The 21,972-nt window shown below is 43.2% G+C and overlaps 1 protein-coding gene across 2 annotated transcripts in view; it reads left to right on the plus strand.

The window, feature by feature from the left end:
* The first annotated feature begins 2,230 nt into the window (after positions 1 to 2,230).
* The window catches only part of LOC110522753 (C3 and PZP-like alpha-2-macroglobulin domain-containing protein 8), a 63,599-nt gene continuing 43,857 nt past the window's right edge, over positions 2,231 to 21,972 (plus strand). For both annotated transcript variants that reach the window (XM_036969132.2, XM_090231369.1), the window contains exons 1-13: positions 2,231 to 2,789; positions 13,771 to 13,922; positions 14,749 to 14,771; positions 15,280 to 15,445; positions 15,658 to 15,710; positions 16,265 to 16,282; positions 16,968 to 17,022; positions 17,123 to 17,236; positions 19,531 to 19,615; positions 19,746 to 19,854; positions 19,987 to 20,214; positions 20,359 to 20,529; positions 20,902 to 21,030. In XM_036969132.2, the coding sequence (XP_036825027.2) occupies positions 2,713 to 2,789; positions 13,771 to 13,922; positions 14,749 to 14,771; positions 15,280 to 15,445; positions 15,658 to 15,710; positions 16,265 to 16,282; positions 16,968 to 17,022; positions 17,123 to 17,236; positions 19,531 to 19,615; positions 19,746 to 19,854; positions 19,987 to 20,214; positions 20,359 to 20,529; positions 20,902 to 21,030 (1,380 nt within the window). In that variant the 5' untranslated portion in view covers positions 2,231 to 2,712. The remainder of the gene's footprint in view (positions 2,790 to 13,770; positions 13,923 to 14,748; positions 14,772 to 15,279; positions 15,446 to 15,657; positions 15,711 to 16,264; positions 16,283 to 16,967; positions 17,023 to 17,122; positions 17,237 to 19,530; positions 19,616 to 19,745; positions 19,855 to 19,986; positions 20,215 to 20,358; positions 20,530 to 20,901; positions 21,031 to 21,972) is intronic.

Here is a 21,972-nt window from a genome sequence, read left to right on the forward strand (position 1 = left end):
TGATATTGTATCATATAATAGCACTCACAGCTTTCCAATAAATCTGATACATTTGTATAAAACCTGTATAAATTATTTATAATCATATGACAATATTTTAGGTCGTCTATAATTCCATTCCCCAATTTCTGATACATCATATGCCTTACTTTTATTTTACTGCATACGGTTCATATAAGGAAATCCGTCTATTTAAATAAATAAATAATGCCCTAATCTGTGGATTTCAAATGAATGCGCAGTGGTGCAGCCATGGGTGGGCCTGAGAGAGGCCACTGGGGACCCAGGCCCAGGCCCAGCCAATCAGAATTAGTTTTTCCCCACAAAAGGGCTTTATCACAGACAGTAATACTCCTCAGATCCCACATGTGAAGGAGCCGGACGTGGAGGTCCTGGGCTGGCGTGGTTACACGTGGTCTGCAGTTGAGGCCAGTTGGACTTACTGCCACATTCTCTAAAATGATGTTGGAGGCAACTGATGGTAGAGAAATGAACATTCCTGCAGTCAGCATGCCAGTTGCATTCTCCCTCAACTTGAAACATCTGTGGCATTATGTTGTGTGAAAAAACTGCACATTTTAAAGTGGCCTTTTAATGTCCCTATCTCCAAGAATACTGAGATGTACTTGATTTGACTGAATTAAGTTATTATTATTTTTATTTGTAATTTAAATTGGTTTAATGTGAATGATGAATGTTACAGTTGAATGGTGTTCCCATAACATGTTTACATGTTACACATAATGTTATCATGCGTTTGATTATAAAGTTGCTCTTTTGGACAAATCCAACATATTATGGTCCTTGAAATGAAATAATTCACAGCACTGTAAATTCAGTATGACCGAGATCACCGATCATACAATAGATTTGTGTCGTGTACAGAACCAAACAAATTGTGTTTTATGTACCCTACATACATTCTGTATATATATGTTTTACTTCTGCTGCCTATGGTTTTCCAAATCAACAATTTTTGAAGAATTTGATCTGTTTCCTTTCATTTATTTTTAGTTGACTACTCTGCCAGCTCTATTGATATTTGAGTGTGTGTTGCCTCGGAAGTCAGGCTTCTCACACTCTTCAACGAGACGACATTTGGAAGGATGAACACGCGAGACTAGAGTGGGTGTGACAGGCTGCTTCCCTTGTGAATTGTGTAAGCTCCGATCGACTGTATGGAAGTATGCAAGTGCTCATTCAGGGGAGATGAGTGTACCGATTTCTATTACAGTTGTCAGTGCTGACAGTTTGCCACTTGAGGGGGCCAAAGGTTTATCTGAGCAGTGTGAACACTCCACAAGCATTGAAACCCAGATTATGAATTTGACAGGTTAATTTGAAAGAACCTGCTATTTATTCTAACACTATTCCTTATTACACATCCCCATGTTAAGAGGTTTTTCATGCAATATTGCATGCAAACAACGTTAAATTAAATTCATAGTTGGCTCTATTATTTCAGATTAATCAAAGATCATGCCTGGGTTAATTAGGCTGCTAAGTAAACTGAACACTGATTCGTACAAAATGTAATGCCAACTGCCAGGAGATCTTACTCTTGATTAGACATTCACCTGATGGAAAGGAGTTTAGCTGTACTTTATTGGTGTTAAGGCCACCGAGACCAGGGCAATGAGTGACTTGTCTGAACTGTTGAGTCTGCATGAACTAGGCTACTAGGAGCAGTTTTGACTCGCACCAGCAGGAACAAAAGCTTTGAAAAGCAGGAACAAAAGCTTTGGAACTTCAAAGAGGCGAGGAGGCACAGTTGGAGACGAGAAGGAAAGCAGGCCGATAAATTGATAAACATGATCTAACATCTCTTTTCTGTCGTGAGACATTTGAGGGGGTGGGAGGACACTAATAATCTGTAATGCTGAAATATGAGAGACCTGAATTGAGGCAGATGAATAAAGCAAGCAAAAAGAGGGCTATGTGCATTGAGGTCTGCAGAAAAAGCAGTGGTGTAAAGTACTTAAGTAAAATACTTTAAAGTACTACTTAAGTCATTTTATGTGGTATCTGTACTTTACTACTTATATTTTTGACAATTTTTTACTTTTACTTCACTACATTCCCAAATAAAAGAATGTACTTTTTTCCTGACACCCAAAAGTTACATTTTGAATGCTTAACAGGACAGGAAAATAATGGTCTAATTCACACACTTATCAAGAGAACATGCCTGGTCATCCCTACTGCCTCTGATCTGGCGGACTCACTAAACACATGCTTCGTTTGTAAATCATGTCTGAGAGTTAGAGTGCCCCTGGCTATCCGTAAATTTAAAAAACCTAGAAAATATGGCCGTCTGCTTTGCTTAAAATAAGGATTTTGAAATAATTTATCCTTGTACTTTTACTTTTGATACTTTTACTTAAGTATAATTTTACTGGGTTACTTTTACTTGAGTCATTTTCTATTGAGGTATCTTTACTTTTACCCAAGTACTTTTTCCACCACTGGAAAAAAGCCAATTGCCCCAAAACGGGATTTCTAGAAGTGGGATGATAACTTGATCCTCGCTTGCCGATTCGAGGCAAAAATTGGCGCCCACACATCAGTGCTTCAATGGATAGGCTACGTAAGAATGATAGGCTGTTCGAAGCTACTGTACATTTGAAGATTTGAGAAAAAGTTAAGTCTGAACTCCTGAGAGCGACTTTATAACCCACCCCACGGGAAACTGAATGTAGGCTACTATTGAAAATGTTGAGGTCCTACTGGACAGCGTTGAGTCTGTCGTGGACTTTATTCATCTGCAGAAGTTATGCACAAGAAAGACAGTAAGTGGTTGACCTAATTTGATTGTAAATTAACATGTTGCCATTTTTACTGTAATAAGCAAAACCACCATGCTTCATCTCTGTTCACACCAAGTTTAACAGATCAAACACTGCCTAGTGTGTTACTTTTACAAATAGCATTGTTTTGTATTTCTATCGTTTTTTATCATTAACGAGAAGCTGCATTTTGCATTTAAGGAATGAATACTGGGTTGTTGGAATGACATGCATTTATCAAGGGTGTTTGTTCGTTATTCCATGAATGTGAAACAATCTATTAAACTCACTTTACATGTTCAGAGCCCTAGTTGCGGTTGGTTTGATGGTGCTGTCCACTTGAGTTTAACTTGGAGTTCAAAAAATAAAGTCGTTTGTATATAGGTCCCTATGACTGCTCTTCTACTGCAAGAAGTGTTTTAGAGCTCATTTACAAAAATATCGTCAGATTTGCAACTTTTCTGTTTACATTAGCATTGGATGTGTTTTCACTAGTTACCGCAGCCACAAGTCAAAATAGGCTATATCCTAAAAATTCATGAAAACAATTAGCAATTTTTTTGAAAGGTTAGGTTAGACATAATGTTAGCAGTGTGTTAGTCAGTGCTAGACTTGGACTGAAATAGGTGCCGGTACACATTTTCGGTGCCAGTACCGTTTATATTTAGGTGCAGGAACTCCACAATACTTTTGAGCTAATATTCTATAAAACGAAAAGTCGCTCAAGCAGTTGATAATTTGAGGTGTCGGTACTCCGCTCCAGTGAGCTCCTGCCCAAGTCGAGCACTGGAATTTAGAGTTAAGGTTAGGTTTAAAATGTTATTTTAAAAAGATAAATTGCAAAAATAGGTTTAGCCATAATTATGACTTTGTGGCTATGGTAACTAATGACGATCTGGTGCGGCTAAAAACTCATTCCTGCTTCATTTGAGTGCAGCTATAAGCATACCGTAAATACCATAGTAAAAAGACAAACAAAATAAGGATAGAAATTCTAACTATACAGGAGCTTCTCATTTTTAAACCATTTTGCACATGGTTTTGCACACTTGATTAATGCAATGATTCACACACGTGTGGGTATTTTAAGCCTTTAACTTTCAATTACTGGTATTGAGTTAATTATCTCAGGGACATCTCTATGTATTGGCCAATGACAGGCTTTGAAGCCACTGGTCGGCCATATTGGCACTACTCAGAAAATGCAGTCCTCCAAATCAAAGTTTATTGGTAGTGTACATAATTAAGCATTTTTCTCTGCACCCGCTACAACATCTGCTTATGTTACTAGCTCCTCACAATGCTGTATAATGTCAAACAAGTACACACATAATAAAACATTTACTTAAATAAATCTAAGAAATAAAGAAATGTCGGAAATGGTCCAATTATCAACCCAAATAGCACTGTAACAGTAATCTAAATGTAATCTATACGTACAGTGCATTCGGAAAGTATTAAGACCCCTTTACTTTTTCCACATTTTGTTACATTACAGCCTTATTATAAAATGTATTACATATTTTTTTTACTCATAAATCTACACACAATAGCCCATAATGACAAAGCGAAAAAAAGGTTGAGAAATTTCTGCATATTTATTACAAATAAAAAACAAAAATACCTTATTTACATATGTATTCAGACCCTTTACAATGAGACTCGAAATTGAGCTCAGGTGCATCCTGTTTCCATTGATCGTTCTTGAGATGTTTTTACAACTTGATTGGAGTCCACCTGTGGTAAATAAAATTGATTGGACATGATTTGGAAAGGCACAAGCCTGTCTATATAAGGTCCCATATTTGACAGTGCATGTCAGAGCAAAAACAAAGCTTTGAGGTTGAAGGAATTGTCTGTGGAGCTAAGGCAGGACTGTGTCGAGGCACAGATCTGGGGAAGGATACCAAAACATTTCAGCAGCATTGAAGGTCCCTAAGAACACAGTGGCCTCCATCATTCTTAAATGGAAGAAGTTTGGAACCACTAAGACTCTTCCTAGAGCTGGCAGTCTGGCCAAACTAAGCAATAAAGGTAGAAGGGCCTTGGTCAGGGAGGTGACCAAGCATCCGATGGTCACTCTGACAGAGCTCCAGAGATCCTCTGTGAAGATGGGAGAACCTTCCATAAGGACAACCATCTCTGCAGCAGTCCACCAATCAGGCATTTATGGTAGATGGCCAGACAGAAGCCACTCCTTAGTAAAGGCACATGACAGTCTGCTTGGAGTTTGCCAAAAGGCACCTAAGGATTCTCAGACCATGAGAAACAGGATTCTCTGGTCTGATGAGACCAAGATTGAACTCTTTGGCCTAAATGCCAAGCGTCACGTCTGGAGAAAACCTGGCACCATCCCTGAAGCATGGTGGTGGCAGCATCATGCTGTGGGGATGTTTTTCAGTGACAGGGACTGGGAGATTAGTCAGGATCAAGGCAAAGATGAACGGAGCAAAGAACAGAGAGATCCTTGATGAAAACCTGCTCCAGAGCACTCAGGACTTCAGACTGGGGTGAAGGTTCACCTTCCAACAGAACAACGACCCTAAGCGCAGGCTCCCCATCCAACCTGACAAAGCTTGAAAGGAACTGCAGAGAAGAATGGGAGAAACTCCCCAAATACAGGTGTGCGACGCAGCAGGTGTTTATTTGTACAGGACCACAGGAGGAGGCAGGTAGCTGGGTCCAGGGGCAGGTAGAAGGTCATACACAGGAGGTCCAAAAAGGCAACAGTACAGGCAAGGAAAGGTTAGTAACGTCGTCCGGGAGATCAGGAAATAGGTTGATAACAGGAAATCCAATAGGCTAAAGTACAGTCAGGGAAAAGGCAAAAAACGTCATTAGTGAGGCAGGTAAAAAGTCATACACGGGAGGATTAAATTACCGGAAAAACAGAGCTCCGAAAAGAAGTGTGTCACAAAACAAACAATACCTCACAATGATGGGGTGAACAGCTCAGACACAAGAGGTATGTGGCAGGGTTTACAGTCAATCACGGATTACAAAAAGAAAACCAACCCCGTCGTGGACCAGGATGTCTTGCTCCCAGACAGACTAAACAACTTATTTGCTCGCTTTGAGGACAATACAGTGCCACTGACACGGCCCGCTACCAAAACCTGCGGACTCTCCTTCACTGCAGGCGACGTGAGTAAAACATTTAAACGTGGTAACCCTCGCAAGGCTGCAGGCCCAGACTGCTTCCCCAGCCGCGTCCTCAGAGCATGCGCAGACCAGCTGGCTGGTGTGTTTACGGACATATTCAATCAATCCTTATCCCAGTATGCTGTTCCCACATGCTTCAAGAGGGCCACCATTGTTCCTGTTCCCAAGAAAGCTAAGGTAACTGAGCTAAACGACTACCGCCCCGTAGCACTCACTTCCGTCATAATGAAGTGCTTTGAAAGACTAGTCAAGGACCATATCACCTCCACCCTACCTGACACCCTAGACCCACTCTATTTTGATTACTGCCCCAATAGGTCCACAGACGATGCAATCACAACCACACTGCACACTGCCCTAACCCATCTGGACAAGAGGAATACCTATGTGAGAATGCTGTTCATCGACTACAGCTCCGCATTTAACACCATAGTTCAAGCTAAAGACCCTGCGTCTCGACCCGCCCTGTGCAACTGGGTACTGGACTTCCTGACGGTCCGCCCCCAGGTGGTGAGGGTAGGTAACAACATCTCCACCCCGCTGATCCTCAACACTGGGGCCCCACAAGGGTGTGTTCTGAGCCCTCTCCTGTACTCCCTGTTCACCCATGACTGCGTGGCCATGCACGCCTCCAACTCAATCATCAAGTTTGCAAACGACACTACAGTGGTAGGCTTGATTACCAACAACGACGAGACAGGGAGGAGGTGAGGGCCCTCGGAGTGTGGTGTCAGGAAAATAACCTCACACTCAACGTCAACAAGGAAACAGGAAACAGCAGAGGGAGCACCCCCCTATCCACATCGACGGGACAGTAGTGGAGTGGGTAGTAATTTTTAAGTTCCTCGGCGTACACATCACGGACAAACTGAATTGGTCCACCCACACAGACAGCGTGGTGAAGAAGGCGCAGCAGCGCTGAAGAGGCTGAAGATATTTGGCTTGTCACCAAAAGCACTCACAAACCTTTACAGATGCACAATTGAGAGCATCCTGGCGGGCTGTATCTCCGCCTGGTACGGCAACTGCTCCGCCCACAACCGTAAGGTTCTCCAGAGGGTAGTGAGGTCTGCACAACGCATCACTGGGGGCAAACTACCTGCCCTCCAGTACACCTACACCACCCGATGTCACAGGAAGGCCATAAACATCATCAAGAACAACAACCACCCGAGCCACTGCCTGTCTACCCCGCTATCATCCAGAAGGCGAGGTCAGTACAGGTGCATCAAAGCAGGGACCGAGAGACTGATAAACAGCTTCTATCTCAAGGCCATCAGACTGTTAAACAGCCACCACTAACATTGAATGGCTGCTGCCAACATACCGACAACTCCAGGCACTTTAATATTGGAAAAATTAATGTAAAACATTTATCACTAGCCACTTTAAACAATGCCACTTAATATAATGTTTACATACCCTACATTACTCATCTGATATGTATATACTGTACTCTATACCATCTACTGCGTCTTGCCATCTTTATGTAATACATGTATCACTAGCCACTTTAAACAATGCCACTTTTAAATGTTTACATACCCTACATTACTCATCTCATATGTATATACTGTACTCGATACCATCTACTGCATCATGCCTATGCCATTCTGTACCATCACTCATTCATATATCTTTATGTACATATTCTTCATCCCTTTACACTTGTGTGTATAAGGTAGTTGTTGTGAAATTGTTTGGTTAGATTACTCGTTGGTTATTACTGCATTGTCGGAACTAGAAGCACAAGCATTTCGCTACGCTCGCATTACCATCTGCTAACCATGTGTATGTGACAAATAAAGTTTGATTTGATTTGCAATTAACTGAACTAAACGGTGTGTGATAATGACATACAGGTGTGTGAACAGGTGATCAGAATTCAGGTGATTGGGATCTGGAGAGTGAGCAGCGTTCATTGGATCTACGTGTTTGAGAGTGTGAGTTGGAAGCAGACGTTACATAAGGCTGTAACATAACAAAATGTGGAAAAAGTCAAGGGGTATAAATACTTTCCGAAGGCACCATATGTATGTGAATGGTGTGTATGGACAGTTAAGACAGTATGTGAATAGAAAAGTTGCGAAAAGCAGTAGTTATATAGCATGATCCATGACTAGAATACAGTATATAGATATAAAGTGGGTAAAACAGTAAACATTATTAAAGGGACCAATGTTCAATGACTCCATAGGAATGAATTTAATTCTACAGTATTTCAATGAAATGTTTCAAGGACAAAATGACATGTATATAAGTATTTTTGTTGTTGCCGTGGAACAGTAACATTAGTACTTTTACTTTAAGGTAAATGTTTTTATGTATTTTTTTATGTTTATGTTTACCTAACATAATATAATTTAAGATTGTATTATGTGTCTGTAATAAAATAAACATGGAAAAAAACAAATGTAGACATTAAAAATGACTTTTTGTTTACAAAATATTTTTACGCTGGGGAAATGCCGTGATGGAGCTGTGTTGGCTTCAAAATAGAGCCCCCTGTCAGTCATCTAGTGTATATATAAAATCATTAGGTGTGGGAGAACCATTGACTTTACACTTCCGTTCAGAGGGGGCTACGTAGTGTATATGTCACCCACAGTACTTCCGGAGGTAGGGGTCTGAACATATTCAGACCCCTTGACTTTTCCACATTTAGTTACATTACAGACGTATTCTAAAATGTATTAAATAGTTTTTTCCCTCATCAATCTACACACAATACCCCATAATGACAAAGCAAAAACAGGTTTTTAGACATTTAAGCAAATTTATATATATATATATTTAATGAAATTTCATATTCAGACCCTTTACTCAGTACTTTGTTGAAGCACCTTTGGCAGTGATTACAACCTCAAATCTTCTTGGATATGACTATACAACTGTAGCAAATCAAATCAAATCAAATTGTATTTGTCACCTGTGCCGAATACAACAGGTAGACCTTGCAGTGAAATGCTTACTTACAAGCCCTTAACCAACAATGCAGTTTTAAGAAAATACCTAAAAAAATATAATAAAAAAAAGGTAAGAGATAAGAATAACAAATTATTAAAGAGCAGCAGTAAATAACAATAGCAGGGCTATATACAGGTAATTGGGGGTAGGGATAAAAATAGTCTGCGTAGGCATTTGATTAGCTGTTCAGGAGTCTTATGGCTTGGGTGTAGAAGCTGTTCAGAAACCTCTTGGACCTAGACTTGGCGCTCCGGTACCACTTGCCATTTGATAGCAGAGAGAACAGTCTATGACTAGGGTGGCTGGAGTCTTTGATAATTTTTAGGGCCTTCCTCTGACACTGTCTGGTATAGGGGTCCTGGATGGCAGGAAGCTTGGCACCAGTGATGTACTGGGCCATACGCACTACCCTCTGTAGTGCCTTGCGGTCGGAGGCCTAGCAGTTGCCATACCAGGCAGTGATGCAGCCCATCAGGATGCTCTCGATGGTACAGCTGTAAAACCTGAGGACCCATGCCAAATCTTTTCATTCCAAATCTTTTCATTCTCCTGAGAGGGAATAGGTTTTGTTGTGCCCTATTCACGACTGTCTTGATATGTTTGGACCATGTTAGTTTGTTGGTGATGTGGAAGGAACTTGAAGCTCTCAACCTGCTCCACTACAGCCCTGTCGGTGAGAATGGGGGCATGCTCGGTCCTCCTTTTTCTGTAGTCCACAATCATCTCCTTTGTCTTGATCACGTAACACGGACAGGTCTCTGACCTCCCTATAGGCTATCTCATCGTTGTTGGTGATCAGACCTACCATTGTTGTATCATCAGCAAACTTAATGATGGTGTTGGAGTGGTGCCTGGCCGTGCAGTCATGAGTGAACAGGGAGTACAGAAGGGGACTGAGCATGCACCCCTGAGGAGCCTCTGTGTTGAGGATCAGCATGGCGGATGTGTTGTTACCTACCCTTACCACCTGGGGGCGGCCCATCAGGAAGTCCAGGATCCAGTTGCAGAGGGAAGTGTTTAGTCCCAGGGTCCTTAGCTTAGTGATGAGCTTTCAGGGCACTAGGTTGTTGAATGCTGAGCTGTAGTCAAAGAATAGCATTCTCACATAGGTGTTCCTTTTGTCCAGGTATGAAAGGGCAGTGTGGAGTGCAATAGAGATTGCATTATCTGTGGATCTGTTGGGGGCGGTATGCAAATTTGAGTGGGTCTAGGGTTTCTGGGATGATGGTGTTGATGTGAGCCATGACCAGCCTTTCAAAGCATTTCGTGGCTACAGACGTGAGTGCTACGGGTGGGTAGTCATTTATACAGGTTACCTTAGTGGGCACAGGGACTATGGTGATCTGCTTGAAACATGTTGATATTACAGACTCAGACAGGGAGAGGTTGAAAATGTCAGTGAAGACACTTGCTAGTTGGTCAGTGCATGCTCGGAGTACACGTCCTGGTAATCTGTCTGGCCCTGCGGCCTTGTGAATGTTGACCTGTCATGCATGTTTCAGTGTTACTTGCCTCGAAGCGAGCATAGAAGTTATTTAGCTCGCCTCGTAGGCTCGTGTGACTGGGCAACTCTCGTCTGTGCCTCCCTTTTTCAATCTGTTATAGTTTGCAAGCCCTGCCACATCCGACGAGCGTTAGAGCTGGTGTAGTACGATTCGATCTTAGTCTTGTATTGATGCTTTGCCTGTTTGATGATTTGTCAGAGGGCATAGCAGGATTTCTTATAAGCTTCCGGGTTAGAGTCCCGCTCCTTGAAAGCGGCAGCTCTACCCTTTAGCTCAGTGCAATTGTTGCCTGTAATCCATGGCTTCTGTTTGGGGTATGTATGTACAGTCTTTTTCCGCAAAATCTCAGTTTTCTTCTCCAGCCTATGACAGGGATTTGGACCTGGTCAGGTGTCTGTAATATATCCCTCCCGTCCGACTCATTGAAGAAAAACTCATAGTCTAATCTGAGGGGAGTAATCTCAGTTCTGATGTCCAGAAGCTCTTTTCGGTTTTAAGAGATTGTAGCAGCAACATTATGTACAAAAGAAGTTACGAACAACGTGAAAAACAAACAAAATAGCATCCCCTCTGGCGCCATCACTGACTCACACCTGTATTTGGGGAGTTTCTCCCATTCTTGTCTGCAGATCCTCTCAAGCTCTGTCAGGTTGCATGGGGAGCGTCGCTGCACAGCTATTTTCATGTCTCTCCAGTGATGTTCGATCGGGTTCAAGTTCGGGCTCTGGCTGGGCCACTCAAGAACATTCAGAGACTTGTCCCGAAGCCACTCCTGTGTTGTCTTGGCTGTGTGCTTAGGGTCGTTGTCCTGTTGGAAGGTGAACCTTTGCCCCAGTCTGAGGACCTGAGCACTCTGGAGCAGATTTTCATCAAGGATCTCTCTGTTCTTTGCTCCGTTCATCTTTCCCTCAATCCTGACTAGTCTCTCAGTCCCTGCTGCTAAAAAACATCCCCACAGCATGATGCTGCCACCACCATGCTTCATCATAGGGATGGTGCCAGGTGTCTTCTAGACATGACTCTTGGTATTCAGGCCAAAGAGTTCAATCTTGGTTTCATCTGAACAGAGAATCTTGTTTCTCATGGTCTGAGAGTCTTTGGGTGCCTTTTGGCAACTCCAAGCGGGCTGTCATGTGCTTTTTTCTGAGGAGTGTCTTTCGTCTGGCCACTCTACCATAAAGGCCTGATTGGTGGACTGCTCCAGAGATGGTTGTCCTTATGGAAGGTTCTCCCATCTCCACAGAGGATCTCTGGAGCTCTGTCAGTGACCATCGGGTGCTTGGTCACCTCCCTGACCAAGGCCCTTCTACCATTATTGCCTAGTTTGGCCTTGACGGCCAGCTCTAGGAAGAGTCTTGGTGGTTCCAAACTTCTTCCATTTAAGAATGATGGAGGCCACTGTGTTCCTGGGGACCTTCAATGCTGCTGAAATGTTTTGCTACCTTTGCCCAGATCTGTGCCATCAAAACATTCCTGTCTCGGAGCTCTACGGACAATTCCTTCAACCTCATGGCTTGGTTTTTGCTCTGACATGCACTGTCAACTCTGGGACCTTATATAGACAGGTGTGTGCCTTTCCAAATCATGTCCAATCAATTGAATTTACAACAGGTGGACTCCAATCCAGTTGTAGAAACATCTCAAGGATGGTTAATGGGAACAGGATGCACCGGAGCTCAATTGTGAGTCTCATAGCAAAGGGTCTGAATTCTTATGTAAATAAAGTATTCGGTTTTTTATTTGTAATTTATTAGCAAACATTTCCAAAAACCTTTTTTTGCTTTATCATTATTGGGTATTGTGTGTAGATTGATGAGGGAAACATTTATTAAGGCTGTAAACGTAACAAAATGCGGAAAAAGTCAAGGGGTCTAAATACTTTTCAAATGCACTGTACTGTGGGAGACATCTTTTAAATAGAGATTTGAATCTAGATCCGTCTCTTTACACTACACACATATCTCTCCTGGACCTAGTTTGTGCTGTCAAAGTGATGTAGTGTGAAGAGGCCCTAAGGATGCTATCTGTCGGGCTGCTGTCAACAGTATTCCAGAGACTAACTGTGGAGAAGTCTGCTGTGTTAATAATTTCAAAGGGTTACAAGCTGTGCTGCCAAATGCTCCAGAGGGGAGCCCAGCCCACCACACCATTGAGATCGCTATGGGACTAATACCAGCTTTCCTAACAAAAGAACGTCAGTCCTCAAGCACTTGAGACTGAGCTCTGAGGAGGCATGCAGAAACCACTGTGACGTTCAATGCATCATTAAAATAAGCATGGTCCTCAGCACCTGACGCAAGCTTATCAAAAAGCTGCTTGAACTTGCTGCAGATCAAACACTGAGAGTCAATTTCCTCCTATTATCTTTCTATTCCCAAAGCCCCATTTTCCAAGGGATTTTCTCATGACTCTGTGTGACTTAGATTGCCTCTGGCCCCCAAGCACTGTAATGTTAACCACCTGATCTGATACTAAGACATGCAATTGGGTTGGTGGATTCAATGCTCATTCTAATTTGGTTGATCTTGAGGAAAGTTTAAAATGGGATGTCTGGAAAACAAACTATCACACCTGAATGACACAGATTACTTTTTGAAAATGTTTTTGTTAATTTTAACTTGTGAAAAAAGGGAAATAAGCATGTAATAATGCAGTAGTAACAGTCATGTAATAGTTTCATTAAAGTTCCATATGGAACCTTAGTATGCCTCCAAACAAAGGTCAGTGAACTTCTGGAACTCTTTAAAAACTGCCAGTGAACCCCTTGCGCCGCTCTCATTTACGGTGGTCCTCTGCCAACCAGTGGTAAAAATGTAATTGTACTTTCAGAATGTTTTATGTGCTTCTGCGGATGACCTTTGGCCTCCGACCCTTCTGACAGCCGTCTTCCCTCGACTAAATGTCAGAGTTGACTGTTTTTAATCTTGGTCATTATGTTTAAAAAACAACTAGGTTACATCAGAAGTGGTGCCAGACCACCCAACGAGAACACTAGAGCAGAGCTCTTTTGGCTGACAGGTACTGTGTCCCTACTATCCTCGCAATTAAACCTGATCTCACTTTGCAAATCCCTTGAGGACTCTGTGTGTGCGTGTGTGTGTGTATATCGATACTGTCTTGTGTAACATCATAAACAGCCATATTTGGAGGCCAGGAGGAGGTTGAAGTTGGGGCCGATGGTGTGTTGATATTGGGTGTTGCTGCTTGCTCGAAGCATACTGGAATAAGAATGATCTACCTATCAGAAAATGAAAAAAAAAACAGCAAACACCAAATTTGTGAACCCCTGGCTGAAAGTTTCTATGATGCACTGTCTGTTGACCAACACCCCTCTCATTCCTGGACACTAGGGGTTACCTAATCGCTGCTCCCTCAGTGTTCCGCGCTGGTGTGGAGGAGGCCTTGAGTGTCACAATCTTCAACGCTGTGGAGGAGACGCACGTCCAGGTCCAGCTCTCTGTGAAGGGTGAGACAGTGGCGTACAGCCATGGCACAGTGCTAGGTGAGGACCCCCTCCCCCCACACACAAGCTAACATAGGAGCACACACCACCATTTCTTACACTGAGAGTGCACACACACTTACAGGGGAACACACAGCATGAGGCTGATTGACCTGTCGGGTGCAGTGTATATTCTGACCTCACAGGGCCCTTAACGGATGTCGCTTTTGGTATGGGGTTTATTGTTAAGCCTGGCTTGTCTAACCAGGCTATTGTGTATCTATGTGGGATTTGTTTGACAGCAGTACAAATAGATGGGACTTCAGCGCTTCATTGAAAGAGCCTGCAGCTGTATCTCCTGCAGAGAGTGCATCACTCCAGTTCCACTGGTCTTTCTTTACTCTGGCAATTAATTGATATCCTTGATTGGGTTGTCACTAGTTACGACAGTCATAAAGTCAAAATTGGCTTTATCGTAAAAATTCATGATGTTTCCTTTTCAGGGTTAGGCATAAGGTATGCAGTGTGGTTATGGTTTGGTTTAAAATCTGATTTTATTAATAGAAATTGTAGAAATAGGTGGGGTTTAGCCATAATTATTCATCTGTGGCTGTGGTAACTAGTGACGACCCCTTGATTGGCCAGAGATTCAACAGAACTGTTTATTGTGATGTATCAAAGGTTTAACTAGGCAGTATATAACTATGGTTCTTGATTACTGTAAACTGCAAGGACGGAAACCAGTATACACTGTGGCACTCAAGGCCCGGTGCTGACACAAGTTAATGTTCCTTGATCAAACCACACAATCACAAGAACTCAAATAATTTTGATCTGAATATTTTGCCTTGTTTTGTGTGATTTTATTCATTTTTTTCCATTTCAGACAAAGGCACAATCAAATTAAAGGTGAGAGCGACGTCATTGTGTTTAATGGCATTTCTGTCTATCGTTTGTTAATTGATTTTTATCTTTGTTGTGTAGTGTTGTGAATAAAAACATAATTGTTGTTTCAAGAGTGTAAAATGGTTGTGGCTCCAGCTGCACAGTAGTGAGATCCCAGTCAGTTTGTCCATATTCCACAGATGACATGCAAAACAAAAGTAACAGAATTTGTATGTGAACATCTGCCTTTTTGCACATTCATTTGGAATAAGGTAATAGCCTCAAATATAATATGCAACAGCTGTTGATGTGCATGTAAGGGTCTGCAGGCCCCAAAGGCTGGAATGGATCAATCCAACATTCACGACTTGATTCCTCCACTCCTCTAACCCCCACCCCTGTCTTTATCAAATATAGTCTCGTATTGTCCACTGTGGTTGCTAGGCACTTTAGCAAGGGGTTTGACACGGGTCTGTGTGGTGTTGTGTTAGGTACCGCATCCTGAAGATATATGTGCCCTTCCTGGTTTCAGGTCCCTCGTGGTCTGAGAGGTCAGGCCCATTTGAAGGTGTGGGGGAATCGCCACATCACTGAGCGGGGGTATATCTTCCACAACTACACCACTGTCACTGTGGACAGCAAGGGCACAGCCGTCTTCATCCAGACGGATAAGCCAGTCTACAAGCCCAAACACAAAGGTCTCAGCCTTCCAGGCCCTTCCAGTAGCAGCCATTGTCCTACTCATAAACCTCTACTGTAGATAGATTTATTCATTGGCCATTGTGTGTTGAAGGAAGCCAGTCTTAATAGCAGCCCAGGAGAAAGCTAATGACATGACATTGATTGTTTATTGCACTCTACATTAGAAATGCATTGAAATGGGTAATAATCTTTGCCTCTCTCAATCCAGTGCTCATCAATGTGTACTCTGTCACTCCGGATCTGAGGCCGGTCAATGACAAGGTAATGCACCCAGTCTCTCACATCAAAGCCAAGACATCACACCCACTTACAGGAAATGAATGGGATATGAAATATGAGAATCAGGTGTGTTGACCTAATGTTTATCAGTGGGCCTTGATTCCAGGCAGCTGGCCTCCTCTCCTTTGATGTGTTATGGCTTTAAATGAAGGGTGGCATCAAGCTAGTTTTCACACACCTATTTTTCCAACATTCTGTCAGAGGGTAGTGAAGTGGGGGGAACCTGGCCTGAGCCTGAATGCACACTAAATGTACAGTAACCTATTTACCGTCACAAACCTTGCCATTTCTGCTACAATTTTTTAGAAATGGCTCCAAATATATAGTTGCCGCTGTGTAGACAGTGTGTTTATTGATGGCTGGAGCTATAAAGGTCTGCTGCTGGCAAAGGCCAACGCTCGCACTCACAGATGGATGATTGTTGGAGAGGCGGGAGGAGGTGGAGATATTTTGCCATGTGGCTGTGCAGTTTGTCTAATGTTTGTGCTGTCCTTGACTCATTTTTTTTTTTACTCTTCTTCTTCTCCTGGTTGTAGATTGAGGCCTACGTTTTGGTAAGTGGAGGGAGGGACCACCCGGACCTAGAGGGAGGGCCACAGGACATTGGGGGTTTAGTCTCCCAACCCCAGGCAGGAGATTACAGGGCAGGGAAGGGCTCAATTTGATAACAGGCCTGGGCTTTGAGCTCCAGCCTGGCCCTTACATCTTGCCCAGCTAATGCTGTACACCTCCTCTCTATCTCTTCTCCATCTCTCTCTCTTCTCAATCTCTCTCTGTCCCTCTCACACCCTCTTGTGCTCTGTCTGCGGTATCTTTTCTGGGCAAATATGCTGCTTGGTGTTAAAATGTCTGAGGAAGCTCTGGAAACGGCCTCAGCTCAGTGACTAAGAAACTGTGTAGCTGTTTGTGTTATTCTGTCACCTGCAGCCTGCAGTCCCGTGCCCCTCTTGGTCAGGGAAGTGTCTGTGCGAGTGGCTGAAATTAACTGATTGACAGCCGTTAGTGTTAGTTTTTCCCCTTGAGTCAGAGCCAGGTCAGTGTATGTAAGAAGTAGCTTACTGTAGGATTTCATCACGCAGGGGTTACCCCCAATATATTTATTAGCATAACCCTTACATAACTTTACTCATGAGTACTTATGTAAGTTCACATCTTTCAGGTAGGGAGAAACAGAGTAATGCATACTTTGATGAAAGTAGAATCTCTCGATCAACTGTGTATTCATACTCTGGGTTGCAGGACCCAAGAGGGTCTCGGATGGTCCAGTGGAAAGGGCTTAAACCCCTCTGCTGTGGTGAGAAACTCCCTATGTCATCATTATCATCATCTACTGTGTAGTGACTGCTGTAGTTCATGTGGCGTTGATCTTTTTTGACCCCTGCTTCTCTCCTCAGGGGTCATCAACATGAGTTTCCCTCTCTCAGACCAGCCCGTGTTTGGAGAGTGGTTCATCTTTGTAGAAGTGCAGGGGCACACCTACAACAAGTCCTTTGAAGTGCAGAAGTATGGTGAGTTGCTACTTGCTACCTGAAAGTGACCATTTATCAAATCAAACAAAATTTTATTTGTTGCATGCTCCGAATACAACAGGTCTAGACTTTACCGTGAAATGCTTAGTTACGAGCTCTTTCCCAACAATGCAGAGTTTAAATGAAAGAATGCATTTTTTTTCTCGCAAATAACAAGAAAAAGGAAATAGTAACACAATAAAATAACAATAGGGAGGCTATATACAAGGAATACCGGTACTGAGTCAATGTGCAAAGGTACGAGGTAGTGGAGGTAATATGTACATGTAGGTACATCTAGGCTATTAGGTAGCAGCTGCAACAGCGTTTGTGTCTATATGTGAGTGTGTTTGTGTGTCGTCAATATGCGTGTGTGTGTGTGTTTTGTGTGTGTGAGCGTATGTAGTGTGTGTGTGTGTGTGTGTGTGTGTGTGTGTGTGTGTGTGTGTGTGTGTGTGTGTGTGTGTGTTGGAGTGTCAGTGTAGTATGTGTGTGCATAGAGCCAGTGCAAGAATAGCGGGTCAATGCACATAGACCGGGTAGCCATTTTGATTAACTGTTGTGCCCTCTTCACGACTGTGTTGGTGTGTTTGAACCATGATAGGTCCTTAGTGATGTGGACACCGAGAAATTTGAAGCTCTCAACCCGCTCCACTACAGCCCTGTCGATGTGAATGGGGGCATGCTCGGCCCTTGGTTTCCTTTCGTCCACGATCATCCCCTTTGTCTTGCTGACGTTGAGGAAGAGGTTGTTGGCCTGGCACCACACTGCCAGGTCTCTGACCTCCTCCCTGTAGGCTGTCTCATTGTTGTCGGTGATCACTCCAACCACCGTCGTGTCATTGGCCAACTTAACGATGGTGTTGTAGTCGTGCGCGACAACAAAGTCATGTGGCAACAAGGAGTACAGGAAGGGACTAAGTATGCACCCCTGAAGGGCCCCAGTGTTAAGGGTCAGCGTGGTGGATGTGTTGTTGCCTACCCTCGCCACCGGCCCGTCAGGAAGTCCAGGATCCAGTTGCAGAAGGTTTTTAATCTCACGGTCTTTAGTTTAGTGATGAGCTTGGAGGGAGCTATGGTGTTGAACACTGAGCTGTAGTCAATGAACAGCATTCTCACATAGGTGTTCCTTTTGTAGAGGTAGGAAAGTGGAGTGCAACAGAGATTGTGTCATCTGTGGGTCTGTTGGGGTGTTATGCGAATTGGAGTGGGTCCAAGGTATCTTGGATGATGGTGTTGATCTGAGCCATGACCAGCCTTTTAAAGCATTTCATGGTTACAGATGTGAGTGCTATGGGGCGATAGTCATTTAGACAGGTTACCTAGGCATTCTTGGGCACAGGGACTATGGTGGTCTGCTTGAAACATGTAGGTATTACAGACTGGGTCAGGGGCAGGTTGAAAATGTCAATGAAGACACTTGCCAGCTGGTCAGCGCATGTTCTGAGTACGCGTCTTGGCAATCTGTCTGCCGCCCTGCGGCCTTGTGAATGTTAACCTGTTTACAGGTCTTAGTCACATCGGCTATGGAGAGCATGATCACACAGCCGTCCGGAACAGCTGGTGCTCTCATGCATATTTCAGTTTTGCTTTCCTCGAAGTGAGCATAGAAGGTAAACTACATGACCAAAAGTATATGGACACCTGCTCGTCGAAAATCTCATTCCAGAATCATGGGCATTAATATGGAGTTGGACCCCCCTTTGCTGCTATAACAGCCTCAACTCTTCTGGGTAGGCTTTCCACTAGATGTTGGAACATTGCTGCGGGGACTTGGTTCCATTCAGTCACGATGCATTAGTGAGGTCGGGCACAGATGTTGGGCGATTAGGCCTGGCTTTCAGTCAACGTTCCAATTCATCCCAAAGGTGTTCGATGGGGTTGAGGTCAGGGCTCTGTGCATGCGAGTCAAGTTCTTCCACACTGATCTCGACAAACCATTTCTGTACGGACCTTGCTTTGTGCACAGGGACATTGTCATGCTCAACAGGAAAGGGCATTCCCCAAACTGTTGCCACAAAGTTGGAGGCACAGAATTGTCTAGAATGTCATTGTATGTTGCAGCGTTAAGTTTTCCTTCACTGGAACTAAGGGGCCTAGCCCGAACCATGGACCAACTCCATACTAATGCCCAGGATTTTGGAATGAGATGTTCAACGAGCAGGTGTCCACATACTTCTGGTCATGTAGTGTATGTTCAAAGACCCTTCTGTTTGAGGTGGTATTTATAGGTTTGAACTGGGACTGTATAACCATGTTGTGGACCCATCTACCTCTTCCTCTACTCCACACAGTGATGCCCAAGTTTGAGCTGGTGATAGACCCTCCACGGTACATCCGGGACCTGAACATGTGTGAACAGGCCACCGTGAAGGCCAGGTGAGTGACTAACTCACAGGATTCACCTCATCCTAATGTGATGCTCTAACACATACTGTTCTTTGAGCATTAGAGAGGCAAAGTAGCAGCTCTACTCCTGTTTGAACACAAATGACTTTTCTCTCTTTAGGTATACCTTTGGGAAGCCTGTGACCGGGAAGATGACACTGAACATGACTGTGAATGGAGTTGGGTACTACCGACATGAGGTGGGCCATCCTGTGGTCAAGACCATGGAGGTGAGTCAACCCAGCTCTAGTGTTGAAGAATCTAAAACAGGAAAATGGAATCACATTCAAATCTGCAGAGTTTCTCCTTTTTAGGATTAATTTAAGATATTTAAGTCTGTCTGTTTCATCCACTATTATTAGATCAAAGGCTCAGCATCCTTCAGCTTGTGTGTCAAAGACATGATGCCCCTGGATGTGGCTGATCACTTCCGGGGCACGGTGAGCATGTGGGTGTCAGTGACCAGCGTGGACGGAGGGAGGCAGACCATGTTCGATGATTCCACCCCAGTTCACAAGCAGCGTATCGACATCAAATACTCAAAGGACACTCGTAAACAGTTCAAGCCTGGTCTGCCCTACAAGGGAAAGGTAAGAGACAGCCAAAGGTATTCATACCACTGACTTCACATGGCCTCTATCAAAGGAAGCTGGACTGTACAAGACTTGGGTTCACTTATGCGTCTCTATGCGAGAGACCTGACTGTCTGTCCACCCTGTCCTTCTGTCCACCAGGTAGAGGTAACCTATCCTGACGGTAGCCCAGCGGATGGGGTGCGGGTGCGTGTGAAGGCGGAGCTGACCCCTAAGGACAACGTGTACACCAGCGAGCTGACGTCTAGGGACGGCCAGGCAACATTCGAGATCCCCTCCATCCCCACTGCTGCCCAATACGTCTGGCTGGAGGTCAGTAGACCTTAGAGATGGAGAGTTTGAGGGAGAGAGAGGTGTAAATGAACATGGTTAGGGCTTAGTTAGCTTCTCATAATTTTTTATTGATTTATTTAACCTTTATTTAACTAGGCAAGTCAGAGCTTTTCATAAAACCGAGCGCTGGAGAGTTGGTTATGATTTCCGAGAACAGAGAAATGTGAAATGAAGATGCAGTGAAATGTCCGTTAAAATGTTTGTAAACAGGTGCTAGTCAACAAAGTTGAACAAATTATCAGCTAAGCTTAGTGGGCTGAGGCTGTTAGGTGCAATCATGATTTTGTTTGATGTCATAGTCTAGAGAGTGGAGTGTATTGCTGGGTTAAATCCTGTGGTGTTGTGCCCCAGACCAAGGTGACAGCTATAGATGGCCGTCCGGCTGGAGACCAGTACCTCCCCAGCTACCTGTCTATCAGCAGCTGGTACTCCCCCAGCAAGTGTCACATCCAGATCCAGAGCCTCAGTGCTCCTCTGAAGGTAGGCACACCACTCACTCTACTATCATTACTTTGCCATCCACTTTACTCCACTTTACTATCATTACTTTACTATCCATTTTACTGCACTTTACTATCATTACTTTACTATCCATTTTACTCCACTTTACTATCATTACTTTACTATCTACTTTATGCCACTTTACTATCATTACTTTACTATCCACTTTACTCCACTTTACTATCATTACTTTACTATCCACTTTACTATCATTACTTTACTATCCACTTTACTCCACTTTACTATCATTACTTTATTATCCACGTTACTCCACTCTACTATCATTACTTTACTATCCACTTTACTCCACTTTACTATCACTACTTTACTATCCACGTTACTCCACTCTACTATCATTACTTTACTATCCACTGTACTCCACTTTACTATCATTACTTTACTATCCACTTTACTCCACTCTACTATCATTACTTTACTATCCACTTTACTCCACTTTACTATCATTACTTTACTATCCACTTTACTCCACTCTACTATCATTACTTTACTATCCACGTTACTCCACTCTACTATCATTACTTTACTATCCACTTTACTCCACTTTACTATCATTGCTGTACTATACACTTTACTCCACTCTACTATCATTACTGTACTATCCACTTGAATCCACTCTACTATCATTACGTTACTATCTACTTTACTAGCATTACTTTACTATCCACTTTACTCCACGTTACTATCATTACTTTACTATCCACTTTACTCCACTTTACTATCATTACTTTACTATCCACTTTACTATCATTACTTTACTATCTACTTTACTCCACTTTACTATCATTACTTTACTATCCACTTTACTCCACTTTACTATCATTACTTTACTATCTACTTTACTCCACTTTACTATCATTACTTTACTATCCACTTTACTATCATTACTTTACTATCTACTTT

This window comes from Oncorhynchus mykiss, chromosome 4 (assembly GCF_057628025.1).
Source record: "Oncorhynchus mykiss isolate SJ-2025 chromosome 4, ASM5762802v1, whole genome shotgun sequence".
Classification (NCBI taxonomy): Eukaryota; Metazoa; Chordata; class Actinopteri; order Salmoniformes; family Salmonidae; genus Oncorhynchus; species Oncorhynchus mykiss.